This window comes from Myodes glareolus, chromosome 8, assembly GCF_982192425.1.
Source record: "Myodes glareolus chromosome 8, mMyoGla1.1, whole genome shotgun sequence".
NCBI lineage: Eukaryota > Metazoa > Chordata > Mammalia > Rodentia > Cricetidae > Myodes > Myodes glareolus.
The window spans coordinates 14,764,446-14,792,379 of record NC_142033.1 but is presented as its reverse complement, the minus strand read 5'-3'; the positions used below and the strand labels follow the sequence as shown (position 1 = coordinate 14,792,379).

The window sequence follows — 27,934 nt, the reverse complement described above, 5'->3', positions numbered from 1 at the left end:
ACGTGTGCTCTAGGCTGGAGGGAAGGCGCAGGTCCCATTCCACCCTTTCCATATCTAACAGCGCATGAATTGCCTCCCTCATCCTCCAAAGACACTGGTGTGGAAGGCTTGGTCCCCAGATAGTGGCACCACCGAGAGCTGATTGCAACAGGAGGCTCTGATCTAATTAATTAATCCTAGCAGAATGGACTGTTAGAAGACGGAACTTGACAGAGGAAGTAAGTCACATGACTGTGTCTCCCTGGCCTAGAGCACTAGCTGCCAGGTGAGCAGTTTGCTCACAGCGCCTTTCTGCCTCCCCGTGGCCTCAGAACAATAGTCTCAGATGAGTAAGGCTGAAAGCAAGAGCATACCTGAAGGGTTTGCAGAGATGAAATTGCTTACCCTAAACCCATAGGAACCTGTCATGTGGGCTATTCAGGTCTAAATCATTGTATAATTGTCACAAGAAATTGATTTTGGTTTATTTTGAGAAAGGACCTGCGGCCCTTGAAAAGGGTTTTTGTTTGTTTGTTTGTTTTATGTGACCGCATCTGGGATTCCTACTATGTTCATGCCGTGTCATGAACTGACAGAAGGCAGTATGTGACGAGCACAGGTTAGACCCTGAAGCCACCTGGTGAAGCCTGAGATGGCTTACAGACCAACAGTGCAAATATGTGTGACCAGGGCTAACTTTTACTTACGTCTGAGTGTCCTGGTCCCATTCCCTAAATTCGTAGCAACCGAACCCAAATTCAGCCAGCGTTTGTAGAAATTCCCTGGAAGTTCCCACTTGCTGTGGTCTGAATTAAAGGGGCCCCACCCCTTTAATCTGGTGAAATCCAACCCCTGGCCCCCAAGGTGACTGGTATTAAGAGCACCATTTGGTCTTAGTCCGCAGAATACCTGAGACTGGGCAACTTATAAGGGGAGTGGTTTACTTTGGCCCATGGTTCTAGAGGCTGCAGCTTAAGAGCTGGTAGCTGTGTGATGAGGGCCCCAGCTTGTTTTCACTCGTGATGGAAAGACAGAGACCAGCCAGCCCCTCGGCCGTCAAAGGAGCCCTCGCTGTTGTTGCTGAGACCCTGAGCTCAGCTCCCGGCACTCGGGCTGCTCACAGCCCATGCAATTCGAGCTCTAGGGGAGCCGGTGGCCTCTTCCAGCCTCCTTGGGAATATACTTACGGGCAAAGACAAAAGCAGACACATAAATAAAATGAAAATAAATCTTAAAACAAACAAAAAAAAAATAGTCACTCTGTGACTCTAAAGAAAGAGTACATGATCACTGCTTCTGTGTTGTTTAAGGTAGCTTTGTCTGGCTTTTTGTTGTGGTCAGCATTTCTGCTAACCCTTCCTGTGTGACCTTCTCCCTTAACCAGGGCCTAGGAAGCACTCATTAAGGAAGAGTTTGTGTGTTCCTAGCTAATTCTAGCGTTCAGGTAACCTATGAAGGAGACTTCAGGGGGCAGCTGAGGTAGGAACCCTTTTTCAGGAAATCAGGACTATCAGAAGGAGCAAGCAAACATAAAATAGAAACACATTCTCCTGTAATTGATGTTTACAGGAGACCCTGCTTACCAGGCCAGCAGGATGGGAAGACAAGGTGCGTCAAGTGACTTAAAACTGACGGATTTAAAAACACAAGAGCTGAAAGGGACGCTGACTGGACATCATTTGGTGGCTAGACACCGGGTACCTGTGACGGGGAAGTGCCAAAGACTCTTCCATTAAGCTAGCTCCTGCCCTTTACTCCCTCCTCCCTCTCCTACCCCTCCCCCCTTCCCCTTTCTTCTCCCCCCCCTTTCCTGCTTGGCTGCTTCTCCGCAGTAAATATTTATTTAAAAAACCAACGAACAAAAAAATCCTCCAGTCTCTAGGAAATTTCTCCGTAGGAGATGCACACTATTTCTTTCCACCAGGAAAATCTGACTGAATGTAGGCCTGACTCCTTCCCCTCAGGCCAGTGCACTCAAGATGAAGTCAGCTCAGCCCCTGTACTGTCGGGTGCCTCAGTTGCCGCGGGGTAGATTGGGCAGGTCTGGGCAGAGCAGGGCTGTGCTGGTCTCCTAGCGACTCTGGCAGCCGTGGGGTAACATGCCACCCACGAACCGGCAGTGGTCCTGCAGCTGGCGACACCATGGCGGAGCGTGGGCAGCTGCTCCAGCCCACGGCTTTGCCTCCCAGGCTGCTGCAGGAGCACCGGAACTGCGGGCGGTGGTAAGCAAGGTGCCGCTGGGACTCAAGCAACCGCTGATCTGGGAAGCCTGGATCCCCTGGGCTGGGCGGGGAAGGTCCTTGCTGCTTGGAGTTGCCTTTCACGGTGTCCCCTGTGATCTTACTATCGCAATAGTAAGATCAGTGCTGGATCCCCGTTCCCTAAAGGACACAGCCTTTTGGGTTTGTTTGCCACAAGCCCCAGGAGAAGTCCTTTGAAGTCCCCAGGCCAGATAGGGACACACAGTGGCCTCTAGGGAGTCTGTACTATAGCTCAGGCCTCTGAGCTCCTGCCTGCAACACACAGTTGGGGACTAAACAGACCGCTGGTTCAGCTCATGGCATCTGCAATACCTGGAGTCTTTAGCCCTTCAGGTGGAGGTTCTGGCCCAGCAGAACCCTTGGTGGGAGATGCTTGAAGTCCTGGGAAGACAGGTCACTACTTGGAGGGTTGGTGAGGCAGGGAAAAGGATTTTATTTTCCCCTTGCTTGAGAGTGAGTTCTGGTTGGTGAAGAGGCCTTTCAATGGATGATGAATGGAGCATCAGACCTAGAATCAGAAAGGCTAGTAGCTCACTATGTAGCCTAGGCTAGCCTTAAGCTGGTGGTCCTCCTGCCTCAGCCTCCAGAGAGCATGATTTGAGGTGTGCCACCACACCCAGCACTCTGGGCTCTTGTTTTCTTACTGTGAAACTGGACATGTTAGTGAATCAGTCCTGCAGGTCTGTGAGGACCCTTGGGATGAGCCACACGTAGAACACAGTGCTCTCTATCTATGGGAGCCTTTATGAAGTCTTAACACCCGCCCCCTGCATTGAAAACCTATCTGCTTTGAAATAATTGTAGGTTCAGGGGAGATGGTGAATGTCTAAAATCCTACAGAGCCTTCCCTAGTGTCTTCTGATGGCACTGTCTCACGTGCCACCATGCCAGGAAAGTGACCTTGGCACAAGGTCCAAGTGGTTAAGCAAGATCTCTGCATTTACAGCTCTCACGTCTGTAGAATTTTCATATGTATACTTCAAGATTCCAAACTGTTTCATAATCAGTATTAATTACCTTCCCCATTGCTGTGGAATGGGGAAAACAGAGAAGGGCTGGCTCTGGCTCATCGTTTTGGGAGGTATGGGTCTCTGCCAGTGAGGGAAGTGGGCAGCCCAGGCTGCCTCATCCACGGAGATGAGAGCTCTTGGCATGACTGCACACATCGTGGGCGATCAGGATCACAGATAGGTGGGAAGCAGAGCAGGAGTTTTACCCTGAAGACCAGAGAAGCTTCATGTCCCCCTAAGTTCCATAACCTCTAAAAAGAGCGCCACCAGCTGGAGACCGAGTGTTTAAACACAATGTCCTGTGGGGGACATTTTACATCAACCAACCACACAGGAACAACTGTGGGACCCTCATTGTCAGTCTTTCTTCCCCAGACCAACCGCAAATCTGTTCCCCAGTTCTGTAATTTTGAGCATTTTAAGAGTGTTACCTAGGGTCTAGAGAGATGGCTCAGCAATTAAGAACACCTGATGCTCTTCCAGAGAACTGGAGTTGGGTTCCCAGCACCTCCACCAGGCAGCACACAAGTGCCTGTAATTCCAAGTCCAGGGAACGTGATCAATAAGTAAAAATAAAAAATAATGCTAGCAAGCTAGAACAACATAGGCCATGCTCTTTTGATACCGACTCTTCTCACCCATAAAGCTTGTAAGATCCATCCATGCTATGCTTGTCAACGATTTGTTCATCTGGTTGCTTAGGAGTGTGCTCTGTGGCATGTTTGTTTCTTTATGCACTTGAAGACATCCAGGCTAGTTTCAGTTTTTGACTATTGTATACGAAGCTGCCATGAATCTTTCTGTGCTTGATTTTGAAAGAAAATATATTTTCATTTCCTTAGGATAAGTGTCAATGTATCATATACAAATGTCTGTGAAAATAGCAAACATTCAGGGGAAAATGGTTCTAGTTTTATATTGTTGGTCAAGCGAGATTATTTGTGGGCCTAAGCAGATAATGGAAAGCTGAAGTTGGGGGGTTGTTCAGTTTGCAGAGTGCATACCTAGCATGAAGCTTTGGGTTCAGCCCCCAGCACCCTAAAGCCAGATGAGATGGCGCATTCGGGAGCTGGAGGCAAGAGGCTCAGAAGTTGAAGGTGGCTCAAGGTGTCCTCTACAAGGCTGGTTTGAGAGTAGCCTGGGCTATAGGAGGCTGTCTCTCAAAATGTATGAGCAAATAAAGGTGAAAAGAAAATGCAGAGTTAAGCTTTTATCTATGAGAAGATGGAGTAGAAGAAGGCCCTTCCTCTTACATCCATGCACCTCTCAGAACTGAAAGGGAGGTTAGGGAGACTCAGTTTCCCTCAGGCCTTCTGCCAGTTTCAGAATTCTGAGTCTCAAACTAGCTACTATGCAGTTCCCATTTTGAGATGTATGGCTGTAGTAAAGCAAAGACATTTAATGTTTTAATTTGTTTACTGATTTTAGGAAGTGCTTGGGTGTTTAAGTTAGTTATAAATATAGAATATAAGCTTTATGAAGATAGTTATGGAGGGTTATTTGCTAATAGGTAGAGCTGACTGGTCATAAACCCCAAGACGAGATGTGGCTCAACACACCCATACCTCGAGCCGTTTGGAGAGTGACTTATAAGGGCAGGGAGAAACTTTCTGCAAACTTATTTTTTGGTCCTTTCATGGAGACTTTTAGAATGCAGTGAGGTTAAGTTCCTCAAACACACCTGTATACTTACATATGGCAAAGAAGATTCTAGGGTTCACTGGAAACCACTGAGAACCAGGCTAGAATCTCTTATAAATGTGTGACGATGGTTACAGCAAAGATTGGATTTAGTATAAAGGGCCATTATGGCTAACAGGACAGGGAAGAAAGGGAAGACAATAGCTTTCAAAATGTCTGAGGCAGGCTGACATTACTTAGGGCCATCAGCTGCCCGGGTTCCGAGGCCTGCCTTTATCACTGGTTGTGTCTGAATATTCTAGATCTGGTATCATTTTCCTTCCCGTGTGCCGTCTGTCCCTTCCATCCCATCCCTGTGACTGGACTGCTCCGTCCTAGTGGGAGCCCAGAGGGGAAGGAAGCAGAGAGATGCGGGCTGTGAAAGTCAGAGGGGAGGAGGGATGAAGGAAACGTCTATGGCTCACCTGAGGTAAACAGTGGAAGATCGCCTGTGGCTCCATGAAAATATGCATCTAGTGGTCCAAAACATAGAAAGCCTTTGGATTCTGCAAGGGGACCTGAGATGCCAGACAACTCAGGAGAAAATTATAAAAATGATCAGCTCCAGCGTGCAGCTAGCCGCCATTCACTGGTGCTTTGAACTACATTAGAAATCCCAGGCCTGCCACCTCTTCACCACGGAACTTTTTATCTAGAATTTATTTTTAGTGTTTCTAGTCCCTCCTCTATGTTTGTGCATACGTGTATGTGTGTGTGCGCGCACACCTGTGGATATGTGCACTTAAGTGTGTGTGCCCATGGAGGCCAGAGGCTTTGGGTTCCCTGGAGCGCGTTACACCTGTATAGCTTTTGACGTGTGTGCATGTGTGCATGTGTGCGTGTGTGTGTTAATTTCTCTATGCCTCACGTCAGCTATAAATAGGAATAGCACTAGTACTGACTACGTGGGGTTGTTACGACACTGAAATAGGCTGATATATGAAAGCACTGAAAGCAGCTCCCCACTGTGTTGTGGGGAGTTCCCCACCTGCGTAGCTGTTATGGTTCTTTAAAGAAACTTTATCTATGTGTGTATGTGTGTGTATGCACACCTTTTTGCACACATAAGCCATCATGTGCGTGTGGAGGTCAAAGAACAATTTTTTTGGAGACAGTTCTCTCCTACCATGTGGGTCCTGGGATTAGGCTGGGCAGCAGGCACATTGTCCATAAACCCACTTGTCAGACTTTGTACACCCCCCCCCCACACACACACACAGATCTAAATGACACGCTGTGGACTTCATGCAGCTCATGGACTATCACTTCCCAGTCTTCCTCCTCAGTTGAAAATTAGTCCATTATCATCATGGTGGGAAGCACGGTGGCAGCGTGCAGGCAGACATGGCGCTGGAGAGGGAGCTGAGAGTTCTATCTGGATCAGCAGGAAGCAGGATGAGAAAGAGACACTAGCTTGAGCATTTGAAACCCCAAAACCCGCCCCCAGTGACACGCTTCCTCCAACAAGGCCACACCTCCCAGTCGTGCCACTGCCTGTGAGCCTGTGGGGGCCATTTTCATTCAAACCACCACAAGGGCCCACAGAGGATGTCTAACACATGGATTCATTCAGTTACAGAGGGGCTGCAGGAGTTACCCTTCTCATCCCCATGACAGAATACCAACGCAAAGCCACGCATGGGGGAAGGATCTCTTTGGGCTCGGGGTTTGAGGTGGAAGTGGCTATAGTGGTGGGGAAGGCAGGGCTGAGTTCATGGTGTGACTCCTGCAGCTGGGATTCTTCACACTGAATGGAGAATACCAGCGCTTCCTCTCTTCAGTCCCTGCCTTCAGTCCGTGGCACGGCGCTACCCACATTCAGGGTGGTTCGCCCTCCTCAGCTAGCCCTCCCGGAAATGTCCTCATAGGCATGCCAAGGAGTGCGTCTCCTAGGCAATTCCAAATCCAGTCAAGCTGACAGTAAACTCTTCATCACAAGAGCTACATTGCCACGGGGACCTCAGATCTCCCTGCCATACTGCTGCCCCTTGTCTCTGGGAGGGGAACCGGCCTGACTGTTCTTCGCAAACACAATGGATTTTTTTTTTAACATGGCAGAAGTAGTTAGAATAGCAAATGCTTAAATTTACACATGGATGGGCCTTTAAAATATAGTGTCATGGATGGCACAGGTAAGACTTTGAAATAGAGTACTCGCTAAAAAAGCATCTGTATTTAGAATACATGCGCTCAGGGATAGCTGATGCTTTAAGGATGTGTGCAGGCTAAGGTACAGGTCCCCTTCAGAACAGTGGCTTTGCTTAAGTGGGCGATCGGAGCAGGCCCTGGGAACACAGCAGGACACACAAGGTCGGGGCTTGCAGAGCATGGGTAACTCAGCCTCCTGTGACGCCCTCTTCCTCTGCCCCCTGCCCCTCCCTCACAATAGATGGAGGCCTGTCTCCTTACCCCCTTCTCCCACCTGGGTCCTGGGATGCACATCACCTGCCCTGTGTCTTCTAGGCACCTGGAGACCCTGCCTTCCAAGAGTTTCATGAAGCCCAAGAGGCTGAGGTTCCCGGGACCTGTGAACAGCCGGCGCTGGGTGTTTGTGAGAGAGGGACTGGATGACTTCCCGAAAGGCCGTCACCAACACCAGCACCCCAAGGATGTCTCTCTGCCTCATGTTCATCACAGACTTCCCCAAGCTACCCCCAAGAAGAGGCAGAATGGACTGCCCGAGGGGGCCACCCTGTTATCCAAGCTTCCACAGGCGAGGAAGGCATTCCTATTGGATGTGGAAGATAACATGGCCCTGCACCCCCTGACTCTCTACCCACATCTGGAAGAAGCTCTGCCCCCTCAGGTGATTTGTCTGGGCTTGAGGGGGTGCAGTCTGGGGTGAGGGTCTGAAAATAATTCTCTCCAGGTGCCCAGGAGGCCCTGGGGTGCACGTTATAGGAAAGGAGGTCATACCCTCAGGTTCCCGTGCAGCCTTTCAACCTAGCAGACCGTCCCCCACAGGCAGTTTGGCTCCCAAACCCTCTCTGTTGACTTTGCCTTGAGACTTTCTAGATACAGCAAGCCATGCAGGGAATTACCCATCTCACTTAGGTCTGTTTAGCCCAGGGCAAAAAGATTTTTTTTTTTTTTAAAGAACTTGAGGAGAGAATCTGAAGGCCACGGGGAGGGGAGCAGGATTCACCGTATCCTCCAGGCCAGGCCTGAATAGGAACTCTGTTGTGTCAAGAGTGTCCCAGGCTGCTCCTAATTCATCTGCACGGTCCTCGGCACATTTACCCTGCTTCTCTATCTCAAAACGGCACTCAGTTTCCAGCAAGAAGGAAGAAATGGCTACTTTTCACTGAGCTAACAGTAGTTTTTCTAGGAATGGCTTCCTCATTTGACCTCCGCCATCCGCTAGAAAGCTTAGAAATGGTTTCCTACTTGCCCACCACAGCCTTAAACAAATCCTGGGCTGTGTGAGATTTGAGGAGGAAGGCAGACTGGTGAGGCTAAACAGGCAAGTCTGGCGGCACCATTCCCTTGCTCAAAACCCCCTCTTGCTCAGTGGAGCCAAGCCCCTGCCTGGCTTTGGGGAGCCTCTTATCTGCACTCTCCCAGCTCACCACCCACCCCTCTCATCCCGCTCCAGCTGTCTTTTTTTTTAAATTTATCTTTTTATTTATTATGTATACAATATTCTGTATATTATATATTGTGCGTCTGCCTGCAGGCCAGAAGAGGGCATCAGATCTCATTTCAGATGGTTGTCAGCCACCATGTGGTTGCTGGGAATTGAACTCAGGACCTTTGGAAGAGCAGGCAATGCTCTTAACTGCTGAGCCATCTCTCCAGCCCCCTTCCCCGGGGGTTTCAAATAAAGAGGTGGTTCTACGGCATCTCGTGGAGCATGGCCATGACGTGGGGGCTTGGTTCTCATTTCCCAGTCCCATTTCCCCACCTAGGTTTCATAAGCTTTGTTTTGAGGCAGGGTCACCTTACGGTGCTGAGTCGGCGGCCTGGATCTCCAGTTCAGGTCTGACTTCACAACTGCAGCAAAAGAACAACACATCCTTTTCATGTGATCCCAGAAAAATCCAGACCCACAGTTTAGTTTCCATGGTCCACTTGGTTCATGAGCCTGCTGCGTCCCTAAGCTAGTCACTGTGGCTCTGGTGTGCTCTTGCAAGAATGGAGGTGAGGTTAGGCCAACTAGGACCAAGTGGATGGGGGAGGAAAGAGAGATGGCTCTTGGTGTGTGGGGGCGGGGGGGTCATGTGTATGTTGAGATACGTGTGCCTGTGTAGTAGTAGGAGGACAACCTCATCTGTAGTTCCTTGGGTGCCCACCATTGTTTTATGGAGACAATGTTTCATACTGGTCTGGGACTCACCAAGCTGGGTACACAAGCAGGTCTCTATTACTTTAGTCCTAAGATTATAAGTGTGCATCTCACCCAGATTTTTTAAAAAATATTTATTTATTTATTATGTATACAATATTCTTGTCTGTGTGTCTGCCTGCAGGCCAGAAGAGGGCATCAGATCTCATTTCAGATGGTTGTGAGCCACCATGTGGTTGCTGGGAATTGAACTTAGGACCTTTGGAAGAGCAGGCAATGTTCTCAACCGCTGAGCCATCTCTCCAGCCCCCACCCAGATTTTTTTTTAACATGAGTTCTGGGGGTGGAACTCAGGTTCTCCTGCAATCAAGGCAAGCACTTTACTGTCTGTGCTATTCCCCCAGCTGATGAGGTGGTTCTTCAAAGGAAACTGCAGACACTGTATCCATAGGGGCGTGAGTGATGCTTGAGATGCCAGCAATCAAGAACCACGGAGGTTCAAGGAGACACCCCAAGTTCTGGGTCCTTAGGGGTCTGGGGGAGGCTCACAGGCACACAGCCTGAGCACCCAGTGTCCAGGTGACAGACAGCCTGCAGCGCATTACCCAGTACAAGGCTCTATGACGTTTGAAAAAGAAGACCAGAGAAGCGACTTGGTGCACTTTGTTATAGAATTGGGGCCCCCTTTCCTACGGTGTTCACCCTACCCTACCCCAAGTCTGCTTTCTCTTTGTAGCTCTTATTGCAGGTGCTGGAGGTACTCGACCCTGAGAAGAATTTGGAGGAGACATGGGCTTGTTGTCGGGATGCCAGAAAATTAATGAAGGGACCCACAGAACTTGAAGAAAAATGTTCTTCTCAGATGTGCCTGTGAGTACTGCTGATGTCTTTGCCTTGATGAACATTCTAGGATGCTCTTATCATATTGAGAACAATTTTCCTAATTTGGGTGTTTTGTTTTGTTAGTTAAAAAAAAAACAACAACAAAAAACCCCTCTCTGTCTCATTTAGGCCAGGCTGACCTCCAGCTTGTCATGATGCAAAGGATGACCTAATGCCTGGTCTTCCCGCCTGTGTTTCTCAAGACTGGGATTGTAGGCCTGTGCCACCACACCTGGGTATCTAGAATACTTTTTAAAGAAGCAATGGCAATAAGGATTTGCAGTGGAAGACTAGTCATGGATCTGGTCGATAAATAAACATGGGCACCCACCTAGCTTTTATTTGACAAGAGGACGGCAAAAGGCCTAATGAATTGACTTTATTTAACATGGCAGGCCAGGGGTTGGTTGGATAATTATATGTCCAGTTGTAATATATGAATATGTTTGCGTATCATAAAGGAAATGTGGAATTTCAAAGAGGTGAGCTTGGCTGTTAGCATATACATTCGTTTCCTTTGGCTGTTGGGAAATTTTGACACAAACCTGGTGGCTTAAAACAATGGACATGTTCATCCAACATTTCCTGACAGCTCTGAGCCTATAGCCTGAAATGACTATCACATCAGATGTCAGCAGGGCTGTGTTCCCTCCAGAGGCTGCAGGGAAATTTGCTCCTTGCCTCCTCCGGTCTGTAGTGGCTGCTGGAGTTCCGTGGCTTGTGACCACATTGCATTGCTCCAAACTTGGAGACTAGCAGCTTCGTGTCTCTGTCTGGTGTCCTCACATGGCCTGCTCTTGTGTATCAGGTCCACCCCTCTCTGTCCTTCAAGGACGCCTGTGATGGTGTGTGTGACCCAGCAAGATAATCTAAGATAATCTCCCAGTCTCAGAAGTGTGGACGAATCACACCTGCAAAGACTCTTCAAAAGTAGAGGACCCCAAGCTCCAAGGATTAGCACTTGATCTCTTTACAGGCCTCCACGGTCCTCTCAGAGCATGAGGCGACACCACCCCTCTTGAAAACAAGCTCCCTTGGCCAGATACCCTAGCCTTCCCTCTGAGAAGAGCATTTGAAGGAGGCATCCAAACTCATTCCCTCTTGAATCCCACAGCAGTCAAGCTTCCTCTTCGGTGCCCGCTGAACTCCACTGACCTTGCCCTTGATCAAAGTCACATTGACACCTATTCTGCCACATCAGGGACTTTGCCCATTGTCCTGACAAAATATCTGGTAGAGCAGTGTCAGGGGAAAGGGCTTGTTCCAGCTCACAGTTCCAGAGGGTACAGCCCCTCATGGCGGGGAAGACATGGGGGTAGGGCAGCCTCACCTAGTACCGCCAAGGCACTCCAGGGACCTGTTTCCTGAAGCCCAACAGAGAGTAGAGAGCTTGGGGCAGGAGCAGGGTCAGGCTATAACCCTCAAGCCCTGCCCCCAACAGTTTCTTCTACCTTATTTCCAGAAGTTCCATAATCTGAGCAGCCCCAACTAACGACCAAGTATTAAATATCTGAGCTTAGGGGGTACATTTCCCATTCAGACCCTAACAGTAATTAAGCAAGTGTTCACTGGCCACCACACTGTCATCAAGGACACAGTGAAGGCACCAGGCTAGACCACTCCATGGGTAGAAAGGTTTAATTGGGCATCAAACCGCCAAAACTATCTCTGGGTGTGGCGGCGCGGGTGGGGGGGGGTGACAGAGAGAAGAGCAAAATGGTGGAAAAGCAAGCGGATTTGATGTAACAGCAAACAGGATGGGGGCTTTGAGCTGGTGCAGGCTGTTCAGATGGACTGGGAATAGATGTCCTTGCCAGAGGGAGTCGGCCTTGGGGGAGACTAAAGGAAAGGGGATTCCTGGTCAACAGAAACTGAATTTCAGCCTCTGTCTACCTAATAATCCTTTTTTTTAACCTGGCCATATTTCTTCTGTTTAGGACATTGTCACCAACACTGTCATCTGGGGAGGGGGATCAGCTTTGTTTGGATCTACCATACTAGTACACAACTGTTTCCATAGCAACTGACACAATTGGTGACACCATCTTTCCCTTAACACTGTTTCCTTTTTCCTTCTAAGACAGGGTTTCACTCTGTAGACCAGGCTGGCCTGATGACAGTCATTCTGCTTCCCCAGTGCTGGGATCACCGATGTGAACCACCACACCCAGCCTCATGACCTGTCTTCCTTTAGCTTCTGGAACATACATTCTTTTTCCTTGCTTTCTCATTGTCCTCTCTTTGATTTCCTTTGACTGGTTTCTCTATTCATTCATTCATCTATCTATCTATCTATCTATCTATCTATCTATCTATCTATCTATCTATCTATCATCTATTTATCTATCTATCTATCTACCTATCTATCTATCTACTATCATCTATCTATCTATTAATCATCTATTATCTATCTATCTATCTATCTATCTATCTATCTATCTATCTCTCTAACCATCCATTCATCTATTTATTTATTTTGAGACATGGTCTCCCTGTGTAGCTCTAGCTGTCTTTTATTTGTTTGTTTGTTTGTTTATTTTGATTTTTGTTTGTTTTAAACCTTGAAGTACTTCCGTTTCTGTACATTCATACCCAAGTGATCTTGGCTACTTTCAAGTGGACAATCCAGGATTAGTTCTTGGACCTGTAGTTAACACCAGGGACTGTACAGGTGGAAACCAAATCTTCACTTCTCTCTGTAGTCCTCCTCTGCCTTGCACAGCTCAGCACATAGTGAGGACACAGCAACCAGTTGCTTCCAGAACAACAGCAACCTGCCAACTAATGGTCATTGTGAAATCTGAAGCGCTCTATTTGACTAGTGCCTACTAGTATTATTAGCAATCCTAGCATTACTAGCAGTACTAGTCTGTTCTACCGTCTCTTGTTTGCATCATCAGAATAGCTTTCTAACTTGTGTGGTGGTTCTGAGAGTGGTCCCATAGGTTCATATATTTGAGTGCTTAGTCACTAAAGCGTGGGAAGGGTTAGGAGGTGTGGCCTTGTTAGAGGAGGTGTGTCACTAAGAGTGGGCTTTGATGTTTTAAAAGCTCACACCAGGTCCAGTCTCTCTCTCTCCCCCTCTTCCCCCTTCCTCTCTCCTTATCCCTTCTCCCTCCCATTCCCTCTGCCTCTTGCCTGTGGATTAGGATGTAAACAAGCCCCAAGCCCCAATTAAATACTTTATAGGAGTTGCCTTGGTCATAGCATTTCTTCATCACAATAGAACAGTAACTGAAACAACTGGTTTCATGGCCTCCAAGCCTAAATTCTCCTTTTATATTCTCTCTCTCTCTCTCTCTCTCTCTCTCTCTCTCTCTCTCTCTCTCTTTCTCTCTCGTGTGTGTGGTTTCTATCTTGTTTTAGACAGGGTCTCTTGGTTGTTTGTAGCTGGCTTGTGAGCTTGCAGGGAGTCTCCTGTTTCTGCCTCCTCCCTCCATAGGAGATCACTGGGATTAGAGACTTGTGTTGCCCACCCTAGTTTTTTGTGCTCTCTGAGGATTCTGAGGATTTGAACTCGGGACCTCATACTTGTGCAGCAAGCACTTTACCCGTGGAGCCATTTCCCCAGTCCATTCCCCTCTTTTTAAAATTAAAACAATTACATTTTCATTTACTTTAGTGTGTGGGGGTTATGTGTATACCACAGCGTACACCTGAAGGTCAAAGGACCACTTGTAGGAGTTGGTCCTCTCCATCTTCAGCGTGGGTCCTGGGCATTGAGCTGAGGAGGTCGAGGTTGGCCTAAGGTGCACTCAGCGGCTAAGCTGTTTGGTCCTGAAGTCTGGGCATTGTATTGAGGGGGTCGAGGTTGGCCTAAGGTGCACTCAGCGGCTAAGCTGTTTGGTCCTGAAGTCTGCTTGTCACCAGAGCAAACCTGATCGTCTCACACACTGGGCGTCATTCCTGCGCTCAGCCTTCCCTTGCTGCTTCCTAGTGCAGACAAAAGTCACACTAGACTGCACGTGCCGTGCATCCACACCAAGGCTGCCCGGTCTGATATTTAGCTGGTCCAGTGCTTTCCTCGTCCGAGTCTGTGCTCAGTGTCATTTAGTGGAGAGACTTTCTCTGCAACAATGAGATAATTTTCTGCAGTCTTCTCCAGCCCTTCCCTCATTTACTTTCCCTTTGTCTTGTTCCTGAGTGTCTGGCATATGCTGGTCTGCCTGTTAATCTGTCCTTCTTGCTCAGTTGAAGGCAAGTGAAGACAGCAATTTTGGTTGTATTTACAGTTGAATACTAATTCCCAATGCTTCATCTCCAGCCCATATTTGGTGCTTAGGAAGTATTTCTTAGCTGAATGGAAGACAAGTTAATCTGTGGATATCTGAAGAAGACGGTAGGTTCAGAGGCTGCTCTGTGGGAATGCCTCCCTCAGGAAGGGATATGAAGCGAGGCTATAGCTCAGTTGTTGTGAGTGTTTGCATAGTGCACACAAAGTCTTGGGGTTGATCTCTGGGACCAGCTAAACAGAATGCAGAGGCACATGGCTGCAATCTAAGTACTTATGAGGTACAGGTGGGAGGGTCCGAAGTTTAAGGTTCTTCCTCTACTACAGTGGACCTCGACCTTATGAATTGGAAAGTGGGTGACTGGGTTTAACTTGCTCAGACTTACATTCAGCAGTGAGCACTTGGCCTGAAATTTAAATAAAGAATTGGGGATTGGGAGGAAAGATAGACAATGCAGAAACGCCAGTGAGAGCCTTTCACAGTAGTACAGAGAAGCAGACATGGATGGGCTGGATGTCAGAGATTGTGTGTGTGTGTGCGTGTGTGTGTATGTGTCTGTGTGTGTCTGTGTCTGTGTGTGTATGTGTGTATATGTGTCTGTGTCTGTGTGTGTCTGTGTGTCTGTGTCTGTGTGTGTATGTGTGTATATGTGTCTGTGTCTGTGTGTGTGTGTCTGTGTGTGTGTCTGTGTGTATGTGTGTCTATGTGTGTGTGTATGTGTGTATATGTGTCTGTGTGTGTGTCTGTGTCTGTGTGTATGTGTGTCTATGTGTGTGTGTGTGAGAACACTGTCAATGAATTTCTGTTTTCTTAAGATTACAGGTAAGCCAGGTGGTGGTGGAGCACGCCTTTAATCCCAGAACTCAGGAGGCAAAGGCAGGTGGATCTCTGTGAGTTGGAGGCCAACCTGGTCTACAAGACCTAGTGCCAGGATAGGCTCCAAAACTATAGTGAAACCTTGTCTCAAACAAACAAACAAACAAAAGGTTACATGTCAACTTCAAGTGTAGTAGCTTCTAGATGCACATGTAATAATGCGTGGTACTCATAATTTTGAAAGTCATGACCCTGGATTTAATGTTCTTAAGCTTTAGTCAGTATGATTAGCCATGACACACTTGTATCTCTGGCACTGATGGGGATATGTGATCTTGACTATGACCTTTCCGAGACCTTGAGAGGTCTGATCTCATTTCCCAGTGATACCTGTTGGGACTCCCTTGGATTCATTGAACCTCATCCTTATTTCTTTGATGATCTCATTGTCTTTAGCCCCAAGAAGATGCCGGTGTCACATTCAGGCCAGTGGCTTTGTGAAGAAAAGCCAAGTGAAGTGAATTCCCTCTATCGAGAAAGTCTCCTTTGTGACAACGTGCACAGAGGGGTCCGAGACTTCTGTGACTGGGCCAAGGCTCTTGTAAGTTGGGGTGACTTGTAACCAGAGGCTATGAGTTCATCTCCTGGCTGTCCAGTCCTGAGGAATCACACAGAAACTTATGTTAGCTACAAACTGTTTGCCTACTAGCTCAGGTTTTTATTAACTAACTCTTATAGTTTAAGTTAACTCATAATTCTTATCTGTGTCTAACCACGTGACTTAGTACCTTTTCTCAGCACGGCATTCTCATCTTGCTTCCTCTGCGTCTGACTGGTGACTGTGTCTCTGCCTTTCCTCTTCCCAGAATTCTCCTAGTCTGGTCACCCCACCTATACTTCCTGCCTGGCTACTGACCAGTGTTTTATTAAACCTATACGAAGGACAAATCTTTACAGTGTACAAGAGCATTATCCCACAGCCCTGACTCCTAAAGCTACAGCTGAGAGCCCGGCTCCGTGTGCCTCTGTCCCTGAGGGAGGCCCTGGGCTCAGACTCTAGGGCTGAAGAAACACACCAAGCTCCGAGTTGTTTCTGGTAAACATCGTCAGAGTCAAAGTCTGAAATTGTCAGCTGTATTGGAATCAGTCTGGGCAGTCATTGACAGTAGAAATTATGGGGACAGGAAACTTCTGCCAAGTGTGTAAGCAGGAGCTAATTGAATATTGCTGTCTCCATTTTACACCATAGATGTCTTTGACGCTTCCGTTAGTGACAGGACTCGTCCGCAGCCTTCATTCCTGCTTCAGTTCACACTCCCAGGCACCCTTGTCTGTGAGTGCTTGTGGGCTGCGCTGACATGGGTGCTTTTCTGAAGGGTGAGATGTCTGCCGTGGTCGTCAGGCCTTTCCTCACCTGCCCTCCCAGAACCCCAGTTTCTGAGGCTCATCCCAAGTCTCCGCAGAGTTTCTGGTAGCCTGATGTTGCTCTCAAATTTAAGACCTTCCAGTATTACATCACTCTCAGATTTTTTTTTATGCATTAGTAATTTTTAGTCAAAGTATTTTACACACATATTCATTACATTTATTAAATTATGTATTTGTGTGTGTGTGTATGTGCGCGCGCGTGTGCATGTACATGTCACAGTGACAGAGGACAACTTGTAAGAGCTGGTTCTGTCCTGCTATCATGTGGGTTCTGAGATTTGAACTCAGCTTATCAAGCCTGTTGGCAAGCACCTTTACCAGTTGAGCGATATTGCCAGCCCTGGTTAATGTATCTCTCTAGTCCTATTACATTAGCAGTGACTACCCTCCAGACCCAAATATAATTCGAAGGGTTTAAGGGGGAAAGGAGAATTACCCAGAAGCACGTGGAGACTGAGGCCCTAGATGCTGAGCTGCTTTTTGGTGCTGTTCTCAAGTCCTGCTGACCTCTTTACCTGACTTTACTCTCAAGTTTCCCTCAAGACATGCCAGAAGTCATCGCCAAAATTAATTAAGGCTGTGATTAATTAATTAAGACCTCACCAGCGTGAGATCTGATAGGGAGAGAGAAACCTTTCTCCAAAAAGGCCGAATCCAGGTCTTTCTGCGTGAGCCATGTGTTTGTGTCAGAATTAACCCCCATGATTAAGAAGAGGATGCCTGCTCCCTGCTACCCACAGCACTGCTGGTCCATAGAATTTTATAGGACTGTTTGACTCCCACGCCCTCCCTCATTTCTGCTGGCGATTCTCTTCCTGCCCTCCGCTCACTCCTTGCCGTGTCCTTGCAGGGAAGTTCGCCCATCGAGGAGGAGTTCATCCTGCAGCAGTTTGACCTTGACTATCACACCAGGCGCAGCTGTGCTGTGCTTCCTGCAATGAGAGCCCCAAAGCGTTCTGTCCCGAGTCAACTGCAGGAGGCAGGCCTGTGCCATAAACCAGACCGTGAGAGGCGACTCCGGAGAGCACAGGTGACCTCAGGAAAGCAAGCCGAAAATCCAAGGAAACTGAATTACGTTAAAGCCTTACGTGTTCTTGAAGTCTGGCTCTCTGGGGCTCTGGCTTTTTAAGCCGTCCTCTCAGAATGTTATCATACTTAATAAATATTTGATAAGAGAATTGGTATTTGGTATCTATGATAGTGGTTTATATGAAGAAGACATACCATTTGGAACTGTTACTGACTCCCCACTGTCAGAGAGTCTTTTAAAGTGTTTCCTATGTTAAAACTATAGCATCTAATGGGAATATTAATGAATGCTTATTATTTATAACCAAGAGTAATACGATGATTGTGAACACTGTAAATCTTATGTCCAAAGAATTCTTATTTGAATTGAATTGACCACACATTGTTTTTGTTAAGAATTTTTAAAACACATTTTAGGTGTGTGTGTGTCTGTGTGTGTATGTCTGTGTATGAATATATGCACATGACGGGAGGTGTCTGTGGAGGCGTTGGATCCCCTGGAGCTGGCATCACAAGTGGTTATGAGTCTGTGTGAACCTTCTGCAGGACAAACCCTTCATCGATGGTCGACTTTCCCTGAGAGAATGTGATGGCTGCTGGAACAAACCCCGGTCCTCTGGAAGAGAGGTGAGTGCTTTTAACCTCTGAGTGGTTCTCCATCCACTGCTCCTTTTGGGATCTCTTTCTTCTCGCAAACTTGGAAGCATGGCTGGAGAAAGAAGAATTGCAGCAGCATTTGGAAGAGAAGTGTCATGGGGAGCCCCAACAATATGGTCTTTTTATCTCTCTGTTCAGTTGCCAATGTCAATAAACACGCATGCCTCATTGTGAGAGCAAACAGCAGACTTCAGCGCCTGTGTGAGCAGGGAGTGTCTTCCTCAAAGTCAAAAACAGCACATTATCTCTAATTAGCTCGAATTACCTGTAATTTTTTCTTCACATGTCTTACCATGTAGTTTTAGTTCTCTGAAGAGAAAAACAGAAGACTTCTCTCAGGGCGAGGAGATGGCGCGGTAGATAAAACGCTTGTTGCATAAACAGAACGAGCTAAGTTTAAATCTTGAGAACACATCCAAAGCCAGACACGGGAGCACATGTCTGACACTTCAGCTCTCCTATGGTGACATGGTGGCATCAGGGGTTGGGGGGATTTCCAGAAACTCAGAGCCAGATAGCCTGACATCTCAGCAGTGAACAACAGAGAACCTTCTTCAAGCAATAAAAAGTGAGGGCTGGCACAGAGCTGGCCCTGTGCCCTGCACATGTGTGCAGAAGCATATGCACTTCCCCTCATACACATGCTTGCACAATACTCTCGCATGTGCGCGCGCGCACACACACACAGTGTTTTGTGGGTGCAGAATTCTAGGTTCACAGTTTTTGCCCTTACTTCAGTACCATGGATCTGTTGCTCCACTGTCTTGCCTGAGTTATTTCTGATGAATCTTACGAGACGCTTGACCTCTGCTTCCCAAGTGCTGTTTTCTTCGGTCGCTTTTAGATGTTTCTTTTTGTTAGTGGTTTTGAACATGCATACACACATATGCACACATGCACACACTCACACAAGCACACACTCACACAAATACTCACCTACACACACACTCACACGCACACACACACTCATAAACCTTTCTTTTCAGACTTATTGTGCTAAGAGTTCCCTGAACCTCTTTGACTATTGGACTTGCAATTTTCATACATTTTTTTGCTTTTTAAAATTATTAGTATGTATTATTTGCACAAAATGATGGATGTGTTCTGACATTTCCACACATGTGTACAATGTTCTTTTTTCATGAATTTTGAAAAAAACTTTGACTATTAGTTCTTCAAGTCTGTTTTTGGCTTCTCAGTCTTTCCCCTACATTTGAATGACACATGAAGAGGCTTGACTCTGTGTCCCGGCTCCCCGCTTCTGTTCTGTGTTTTTCTCCTTTGTTCATGTTTTTCTGTTGATACGACTTTAAATTCTATGATTTCTGTCCCTGAAACATCGGTGGTTTTGTCTCATAATTACAATCTTCTTGTCTAGACGTCTGATGGGCGTTGGCTTTCCATGTCTCCACCTAATTTGGAACACGCGAGGTCCAGTTTGAGAACCTGCTCTGATGTCTTTTTGTTAGAACCCTGTGTCTGCTCTGTGTCGGTTCCCGTGAACTCGCGTATGCCCTCGAGATGCGCTATGATTTTCTGCATCGCTCCATGTCCGCTGGTTTTCTGAGTGGACGCTAAGCATTGTGGGTTTCACCAGAATGAGTGTTTGGGGCACTTAGGCATGTTTATAAATATTTTTGGAATTTGTTCTGGGATACAATCAAGTTATTTAGAAATGTCTGGTCTTTGGGGATCTTGCTTTAAAGATTCCTTGAGAAACAACAAAAGCGATGCTTGGTCTCAGGCTGTTTATTTCGTAGTTCTGAGCAAGACCTTCAGTGTGTCCTCCCTGGTCCTGAGAACGGAGGAAGAGGCAGCTGGCCACAGCCCTATGCAGCTACCAGGCCCTTTCCCTCTAGTGCATTTAGCTGGTCCTTCCCCTGATCTTGGGTGGTTTTCTTTGCATGTGCAGAGAGGGGACAACCACCTCACCCCACCACACCCTCTGCAGCCCTGTGTCTTTTCTGTGCGGTGTGCTGTAAACTTCCGCTGCATGGCTATCCTTGGGTTCTTGATTCCTCTGTTCCCTCTGTCCGTCCGTCCGGTGAGTCCCTTGGGCTGCTTCTGGGCTTCCCCTCCCCCTCCCTAGGGACTCTTTCTCTGCAGTCAGCAGGCAATTACAGCACTTATTTTGTTTGTCCCTTTCCCCCCAGGGATTACTGTCCTGGTTACTGCAGGCTAATTTTTTTCTTTTTCTTTTTCTACGATCCAAATGTGGAAATGAGGAGAGAAAGCCAGTCTGTATTCTGGAAATGCAAGTCCCCTTCTTTAGTTTTCTACTCCACAGTTCTCGGCACTGCTAGACTCTGCCCTGTTATTCTTTAAATCTGTTTTTTTCTCCTCCCACTGTAGCTCTGCTCACGTGTTTTGTCTATCTGAAGACCCCCTTTCTCTGCGTGGATCTCTGTCTCCTTTTAGATGAGGGTGTATGTTAACTTTGCTGTGGATGTTTCTTTCGTCTAGGTACACTGGTTGAGATTATCAATAGGTACATTGGTTGAAATTATCAATAGGTACAATGGTAGAGATTATCAATAGGTACATTGGTTGAGATTATCAATAGGTACATTGGTTGAGATTATCATCAATAGGTACATCGGTTGAGATTATTGTATTCTTATTTTCCACCCCTTATAGCACTGTGTGCCCCTAGTTTTCTATTTTCTCTTCTCTCTGTTTGCCAGTTCATCTGTCTGCCTATTCACTCACCCAGCAAACATTTCTGAGCATCTGTGTGTTCAAAGGTGTTAATACTTCATGCACTCAGGACTTACGGTCTAGCAAAGTCAACAGGCAAGTGATTAACTGCAACAGAATGATGTCTTGTGTGTACACGTTAAGAAGAAATGACCGAGCCAACAAGCATAGGGTGTGGGCAGTTTCAATAAAGGCTTCAAAGAAATTGTGTTGTGTGGAAGTAAAACATGGAAGATCATTAGTACATTAGCAACCTCTGTTCTTCAACTGGGCCCCACTTCTGTCCCCACTCTTTCACCCCATTCTCAGTTTCCCTTCTTTTAATTCAGCAGTTCTTTGCACCCTTCTCCCCCTCCCCCCAAGAATATTTGACAATGTTTGCAGATGGCATTTTGAGTTGTCCTAACTCAGCAGGCACCACTAGCATTTCAAAGATAGAGGCCAGGAATGTTGGTTGTTAAATATCCCACCGTGAGGAGGTCAGCCACCTCACCTCAGCAAAGAATGATCCCATCCCAAATGTCAATAGTGGTAGAGTTAAGAAACAGTACTGTAATTTAGCAAATATTTATAGAGCACCTGCTATGCCCTACATGCCGCTGAAGCTAGGGAGGTACAGTGGGGAACAGCCTCCAAAGCTTACATTCCAGGGGGCACAAAGAGATGCAGTACAAAAGATGCAATGAAAATATACAGAGCATATCAGACAGTGGCCAGCGCTGCCGTGAAAACTGGGGCAGGCAAAGAAGCCAAGGTGTGCTGTGAGGCTTGCAGATTTTTAAATTGGGTGGTCAGGGAAGATACTACCAGAAACAGCAGAAACTGGGCATCGGAAGGACATACGTGAGGCCCCATTGTGGGAGTGTGATGGGCGTGTTCTGAAAGGGGGAGGGAAGTCAGGATGCGTGGAGAGAGTGTGCGAAGTCCAGCCCTTGGAGGGGCTGCCCCCATCAGCTGCAGTGTTTGATGATTTAGACGGACTGGGTAATTCCCGAACGCCCCACACTTTCCATTACATGGTTTAAATGCAGATGAGAGGAGCCGGAGGAATAGCGCGGCTCTTCCAAAGGGTCCTAGCTGGTTCCCAGCACCTACGTCAGGTAGTTCACAACTGCCCGTAACTCCAGTTCTAGAGAAACTGATGCCCTCTTCTGACCTCCTTGGCACCAGTCCGCATATGTATATATGCACACACACACACACACGCACGCACGCACGCACACACGCACACAATTTAAAGCAAATCTCTAATATATATGGGCCTAGAGGAATGGCTCAATATTTAGGAGCATTTGTAGCTCTTGCAGCGGGGACCTGGGTTCAGTTCCCAACACCCACGTAATGGCTCACAACTATCTCTAACTCTGGCCCCAGGGATCTAACGCACTCCTCAGCCTCCACAAGCACTAGGTACACAAGTGATAGGTGCAGGCAAGTATTCATGCATGTAGAATAATCGTGAAAATATGGATGTGAGGCAGACCCAGAACTGTGTGTTCACATTCTGTGTTCCACCCAGGAGTCGTCTGTTTGTGATAAGGCAGCTTGCAGCACTATATCTGTGGCATCTGGCTGGGAGCCAGCTCGAGTTGTCCTTACATCCTCGGAGCACAACAGTGGAAGGAGCAGAGAAGAGAGTGAGACCCACTCTTTCTCCGTGTTTTCTCTTTCCATTAGAGGGGTAGACGCATGATCCCAGGGCTCAGCATAGTGCGGGGCTTGGTGAGTTTAACTGAACAGTTTGGGACCTTGAAAAAGACTCCAGTGAACCAAACTATTCAGGGTGAAATAAGTGCTTTTTACCTGATTTCTACCTACTTTGCATATGTTCTCTCTCATAATCCTCAGGAAGCTCTTGTGGAGGTAGAAACCTGTTATTTCTGCTTTGATGATAAACTGGTAACTTAAGGGGTATTCCCGTGGACTTGCAGCTACTGAGAAAGGGAAAGACTGAATTCAGGCCTAGATCTGTCTGCATTCAAGGCCATGTTCATAGGCGTTACTCTATTTTTCTAAGTATGAATATGCAAGCTTCTTTTGTAAAAAAAAAAATCAAAGCACGTTGGAACTTTGTAAAATAATTGGCAAGGACAGGCTGTAAATTCTAAGCAATAGCACACCTTTCATAAGATGAGCCTTAGATTATTGTTAGATTATTGAAGCGATCAGCCAACCAATAAACAAGTAAACACTGCCAACTAACGACCCAGGAATTATGTTACCTTTTCTAGAATCCTCATAAGCCAAAGCGGGTGAAGATGAGGTATGGAGCCTGGTATCTGAAGACCAACTTGTGGAAGAAGCAAAGAGCAGATGAACCTTTGGTTGATCCCAAGATTTCACACAAAGCTCAGGATTCTAACTTGGAAAAGCATCTTCGGGAGCAGGTATGTACATGTGCTGTGACATGGTTGTCTGAGTCACGGATGATCACTGCATGGTTGGGCACAGAGGTTCCCCCAAACTCCCAGGGCTTATGTCTCAAAGTCAGCCACAGGAAAGGCAAGATGAGTTATGTAGTGCATGTGGTGAGCAAGACTTGAATTCTGTCTTCATGGTAAGTACGCTGCCTCTGAACTGAGACCGCACTCCTGACATTTTGTGTTTGAGACAGGGTCTCGCTATGTAGCCCTGGCTGCCCTAGAACTCCATATATAGATCAGGCTGGCCTCAAACTCGGAGATCCTCGTACTTCCTGATTGGTGGAATTAAAGGCCTCCACCCTCAGCCATTATTACCATTTTGAACAATGTTTCTGTGAACAAATGTTTAAAGGGCAGGTGGCCAGGTAGGACCCCCACAGTGCTCAGAACTGGTGTGCCGTCATGAAGTTTCTGGTGACTAAGTGCGGAGCTTGTTTCCTCTCGGCAAGAGGTGACCATCAGAATCAGGACTGCACTTGGGAAGTTTCACCAGAATCCAGTAGTCACGCACGCTCTAAGGGGGGGACTAAACACTTGGAGGTGACAGAGCAGCAAAGCCGCCCCACCATGCTGAGGCCCTGCTCTACTGAAGAAGAGCGGTGTGCTTGCCTGTCTCTTGTGCACAAGCACCTACTAGAGCAAAGGGCATCGCTTTGCTCTGGAAACGGAGGAAGCACTCTCCACCAGACTCTGCTGAGCACATCTGTGTGCCGCTTCTCATTTCCAGCAGACCGGGGTGTCTCCAGACACTGGGTGGGAAACCCTGTGCAGATGTGGATACTTCATTAGTAACTGCCTACCAGGCTCTGCAGGTCAGAAAGCTCAGACACATGGTGGGTAGACGTTTTCTGTTTCCCTGTGCTGGGTTTAAAAAGCTGTTTTTTAGGAGTGAGGTATGCCATAACTCTGTTAGCACAACATGCTTGAATAAACTTCAAAATAATATAAATAACACTTAGAATTCTGAGTGCATGGTGTAGGAGTGCCCAAATGTATGAGAATTTAATTCATAACTAATATTTTATTCTGACAGCAAAAAACTATGTATGGTGTCTGAGTACTTATGGTCAGTTAATGAACAAATAGTGTCTTTTCTATTTGGGTAATACAGTTGGTATAATTATTACAGTGATAATTATTCATTAGGAGATCTAGACACAGGGAGGAGTCAAAACGACAGAATTGTTCTACAGCAGTCTTTTTGGAGGCATAGTCTTGCATATGTAGTCCAAGCTGGCCGAGAACTCACGATCCTCTGAAGTGCCAGGATGACAGGCATGCTGTGCCATGCCCAGCCTGTCGTGGTGTTGATCAGTCACACTTTCATCTCATCCAAGGGAGGGTTGAGACTGCACTGCAGGTGCGGCCACAGTGGTCTGTGGGTGGGGGACAGCCACTGTGGCAGTCTTACCGAGAACCCGAGAGTCTTCACTGGATTTGACACACTGGGTTTGGGTGGTGAAATGACCTGAAAGAGTTGAACCTCAGTATGTGGATTTCTACATCCACTCTTTGAGTTCAAATAAATGTAAAGAAAAAAAAATCAAAAGGATGCTTGACTATCCCGAGGGTTTGGGACCAGAGCAAGTCTGTTTTTGATTATTGTGCCCATTTAACTAAGCTCTGTAAATTGTGGGGCCACTGAGATGGCTCATTTGCTTCCCTTACCAGATAAATGTAAAAAAAATTAGAATTAAAATCTATAAGTGGTGGATAGATTCTCTCGTCAGTTTCTAGATATACAAAGTCAAATCTTTTCAATTGCTGAAATCTGTTGCTTATTCTTACAAGTGTAAGAAAATAAATGAACAGAAGGTTGAAATTAGAAGTCTTTGAAAACCCTCATTCCTTAGCTGATGGACCTCAGAGTGTGAAGGCAGTGCCTACAGGGGGGACCTCACAGCAGCTCCCACCTATTTCTCCTAATCTGCTCTTTCAGGCGGAGCTGCTTGCAGGCCTACACGGAACTGTGGCCTTTAAGGACTTCATTCTAAGCAGGGGTTACAGGATGCCCAGGGTGAGTGAAGAGCAGGATTGCAGAACCTGCTGAGGGCTTTGAAGAAGACAGTGTGGGTGAGAAGTACCCTAACATAATCGGAGAGTCGTCTCTTGGCACCCTTAAACCTCAGGAAGGATGCAGTCAAATAAAACAATGTTATGAGCCGGGTGGCACGCACCTTTAATCCCAGTACTTTACAGGCAGAGGTATGTGATTCTCTGTGAGTTCGAGGCCAGCCTGGAATACAAAGAGAGTTCCAGAACAGCCAGGGCTGTTACACAGAGAAACCCTGTCTCAAAAGCAAAAACAAACACATTACAGCATTGCTTTCCAGACGGAGCCCTTTGGGTCTGTCTTCCTGATGTTTCGAAGTCCACTCTCCACCAAAGTGCTTGGCATAGAGATACATATAGTATGTGCCTTGCACAACCTGTTGCTAAGACACCCACACACCCAGTGCGCCCTAACAGTTGGACACTAAGCATAAGAGACCAAAGTCTTAGCTAGTAACAGGCTGTTCACAGCTTGCCAACAAGTCCCTCAGGCTCTGCAGAGGGCAGAATAGCCAAGCACTCAGATTGTTAGAGCAAGATATCAGATTTCTTTTTCTTTCTTTTTTTTTCTTCTTCCATTTTTCTCCCCCTGTCTCCATAGTTATTGTTTTGAGATAACGTCTTATATAGGTATAGATAGTCCAAGCTAGCCTCAAAATCACTATGTACCCGAGCCTGACCCTGAACTTCAGAGCCCCCTGTCCTGTCCTCCAATTACGAGCTGTGTAGGTATGTGCCTCAACGTCTGCTTGGATTTCTATTTTCTGAGGGACAAGACTAATGGTGGCTTATATTTAATGTCAAATAAATGAACACATTGAGCATGCTCAGAACCAGCCTGGCTTTGGGTAAATTTAGAGCACGGGATGGAGATTTAGAATTCAAACACTCCATCGTAGAGTTCAATGGAGTATCTCCTTTAGCTCTGAGCTCAGTGATAGACCACTGGCTAGATTTACTCTGTACTCTCTCTATGTATATACTCTATACGTACTGGGTTTGATATGCATTTGATAGCTGCTTGATCTGCACAGAAAGTCCACATAAGTTTATTTATATATATTTTTATGTAGAGTATGTAAAATTTGCTTATTAATATTAAATGTTGTGCATTTTATATACTTTTGTATATTATGTAGGTATATTTGTTTTTGGTGTTTGTTTTAGTGACCTTGAGCCTATGATCCCCCTGTTTCTAACTCTTAAGTGCTGGGGTCACAGGCATGTGCCACCGTGGCTATGATTGTGGCCCACTGAGGCCAGAGAAGGACATCAGGCCTCTCTCACTGTTTGCTGTATTCTCCGAAGACAGGGGCTGTCACTCGACCCAAAACTCTAGCCTCACATAAGGGAATCTGTGGAGTGAAGTCTTTACGCTGGGGCATTACAGCAGGAGGGCTGTATAGCTTTTCAACAAAAGCTTTCTAATGAAGAGATTCTCATTTTTTTTCCTGTAGTTCCTTGAGAAGATACATGCTGTCGAGAAAGGTAGATCTGAAAATATTAAGACTCCTAAGAAACTCACGCCAACAGCGAGGAATCCTGGGAGAAGATGAGGCAGCTTTTATTGACTGCATACTTGGGTTTTCTTCCATTATCTTAATTATTAAGTAGGTCATGGTAAGTGCTCACACGGAAACTTCGACCTGGCAGCATCTATAAATATAAAACCTGACACAATGCTTCTAAATGGCTTTAATCGATTTTTGTATTATTTTTAGTTATGTATAGTTGTGTGTGTCTGCCTGGGGGTGAGTACACATGAATGTAGGGGCCCTCAGAGTCAGAACTGTTGAGTCCCCTGGCGCTGGAGTTACAAACAGTTGTGAGCCACTGTGTGGGTGTTGGTAATTGAACCTTGGTTCTCTGGAAGAGCAGGTGAACTCTTAACTCCTGATTGAGCGCTCCAGCCCCCATCAAGAAACGCTTTGTTTGTTTGTTGTCTTCAGATTAGGCCTTCTTCAGGCAGAGTCTTGCTCTGTAGCGCAGGCTAACCTCTAATTAGTCACCCCCAACCCCAAAGTAGCCTCTCAGGGGCTAGAGTTGCAGCTGCCCACCAACATCCTTGGCTTAGCGTTTTGTGTGTTACCAGTTATGGAATCTAAATTCATGTAGAGTCTCCTCAAAGTTTTGTGTTATGAAAATTACATAAGTATATTAGTTCTTTGTAAGAATAAAGTCATAAGTAAAGGCAAAATCGCTCTATTTTTATTGTTATAACTTTGAATGGGCTCCTCTTTTCTTCCTTTATGGTATTATTTTCTTGCATTTTGAATTAAGCTAACTGAGATGTTCTTTCTCTCTTCTTAGGCATGTTAGTCTTGCTGATAAATGTGTACTTGCAAGGGAAGGTCATAGGTCAAAAAATTTAATGGAAAATTAAGCTAACATGTTTTGTTACTTTTTAAAGATAAAAATTTATTTGTGTATGCCTATGGCTACCCACAGAGGTCAGAGGAGTCTGCCGGATCCTCTGGAGCTGGAGGCAGAGGTAGTTGTGTGT

General features: G+C 46.6%; 1 protein-coding gene across 1 annotated transcript; it reads left to right on the top strand.

The window, feature by feature from the left end:
- The first annotated feature begins 1,974 nt into the window (after nucleotides 1-1,974).
- On the top strand, nucleotides 1,975-27,934 carry Fam47e (family with sequence similarity 47 member E). Its single transcript, XM_048425897.3, has 9 exons — nucleotides 1,975-2,201; nucleotides 7,394-7,736; nucleotides 9,952-10,085; nucleotides 15,602-15,746; nucleotides 17,424-17,603; nucleotides 18,149-18,229; nucleotides 23,188-23,343; nucleotides 25,319-25,396; nucleotides 26,889-27,934. Exons 1-9 carry the CDS (start codon nucleotides 2,122-2,124, stop codon nucleotides 26,985-26,987), a joined length of 1,296 nt encoding a protein of 431 aa, XP_048281854.3. The 5' UTR covers nucleotides 1,975-2,121; the 3' UTR covers nucleotides 26,988-27,934.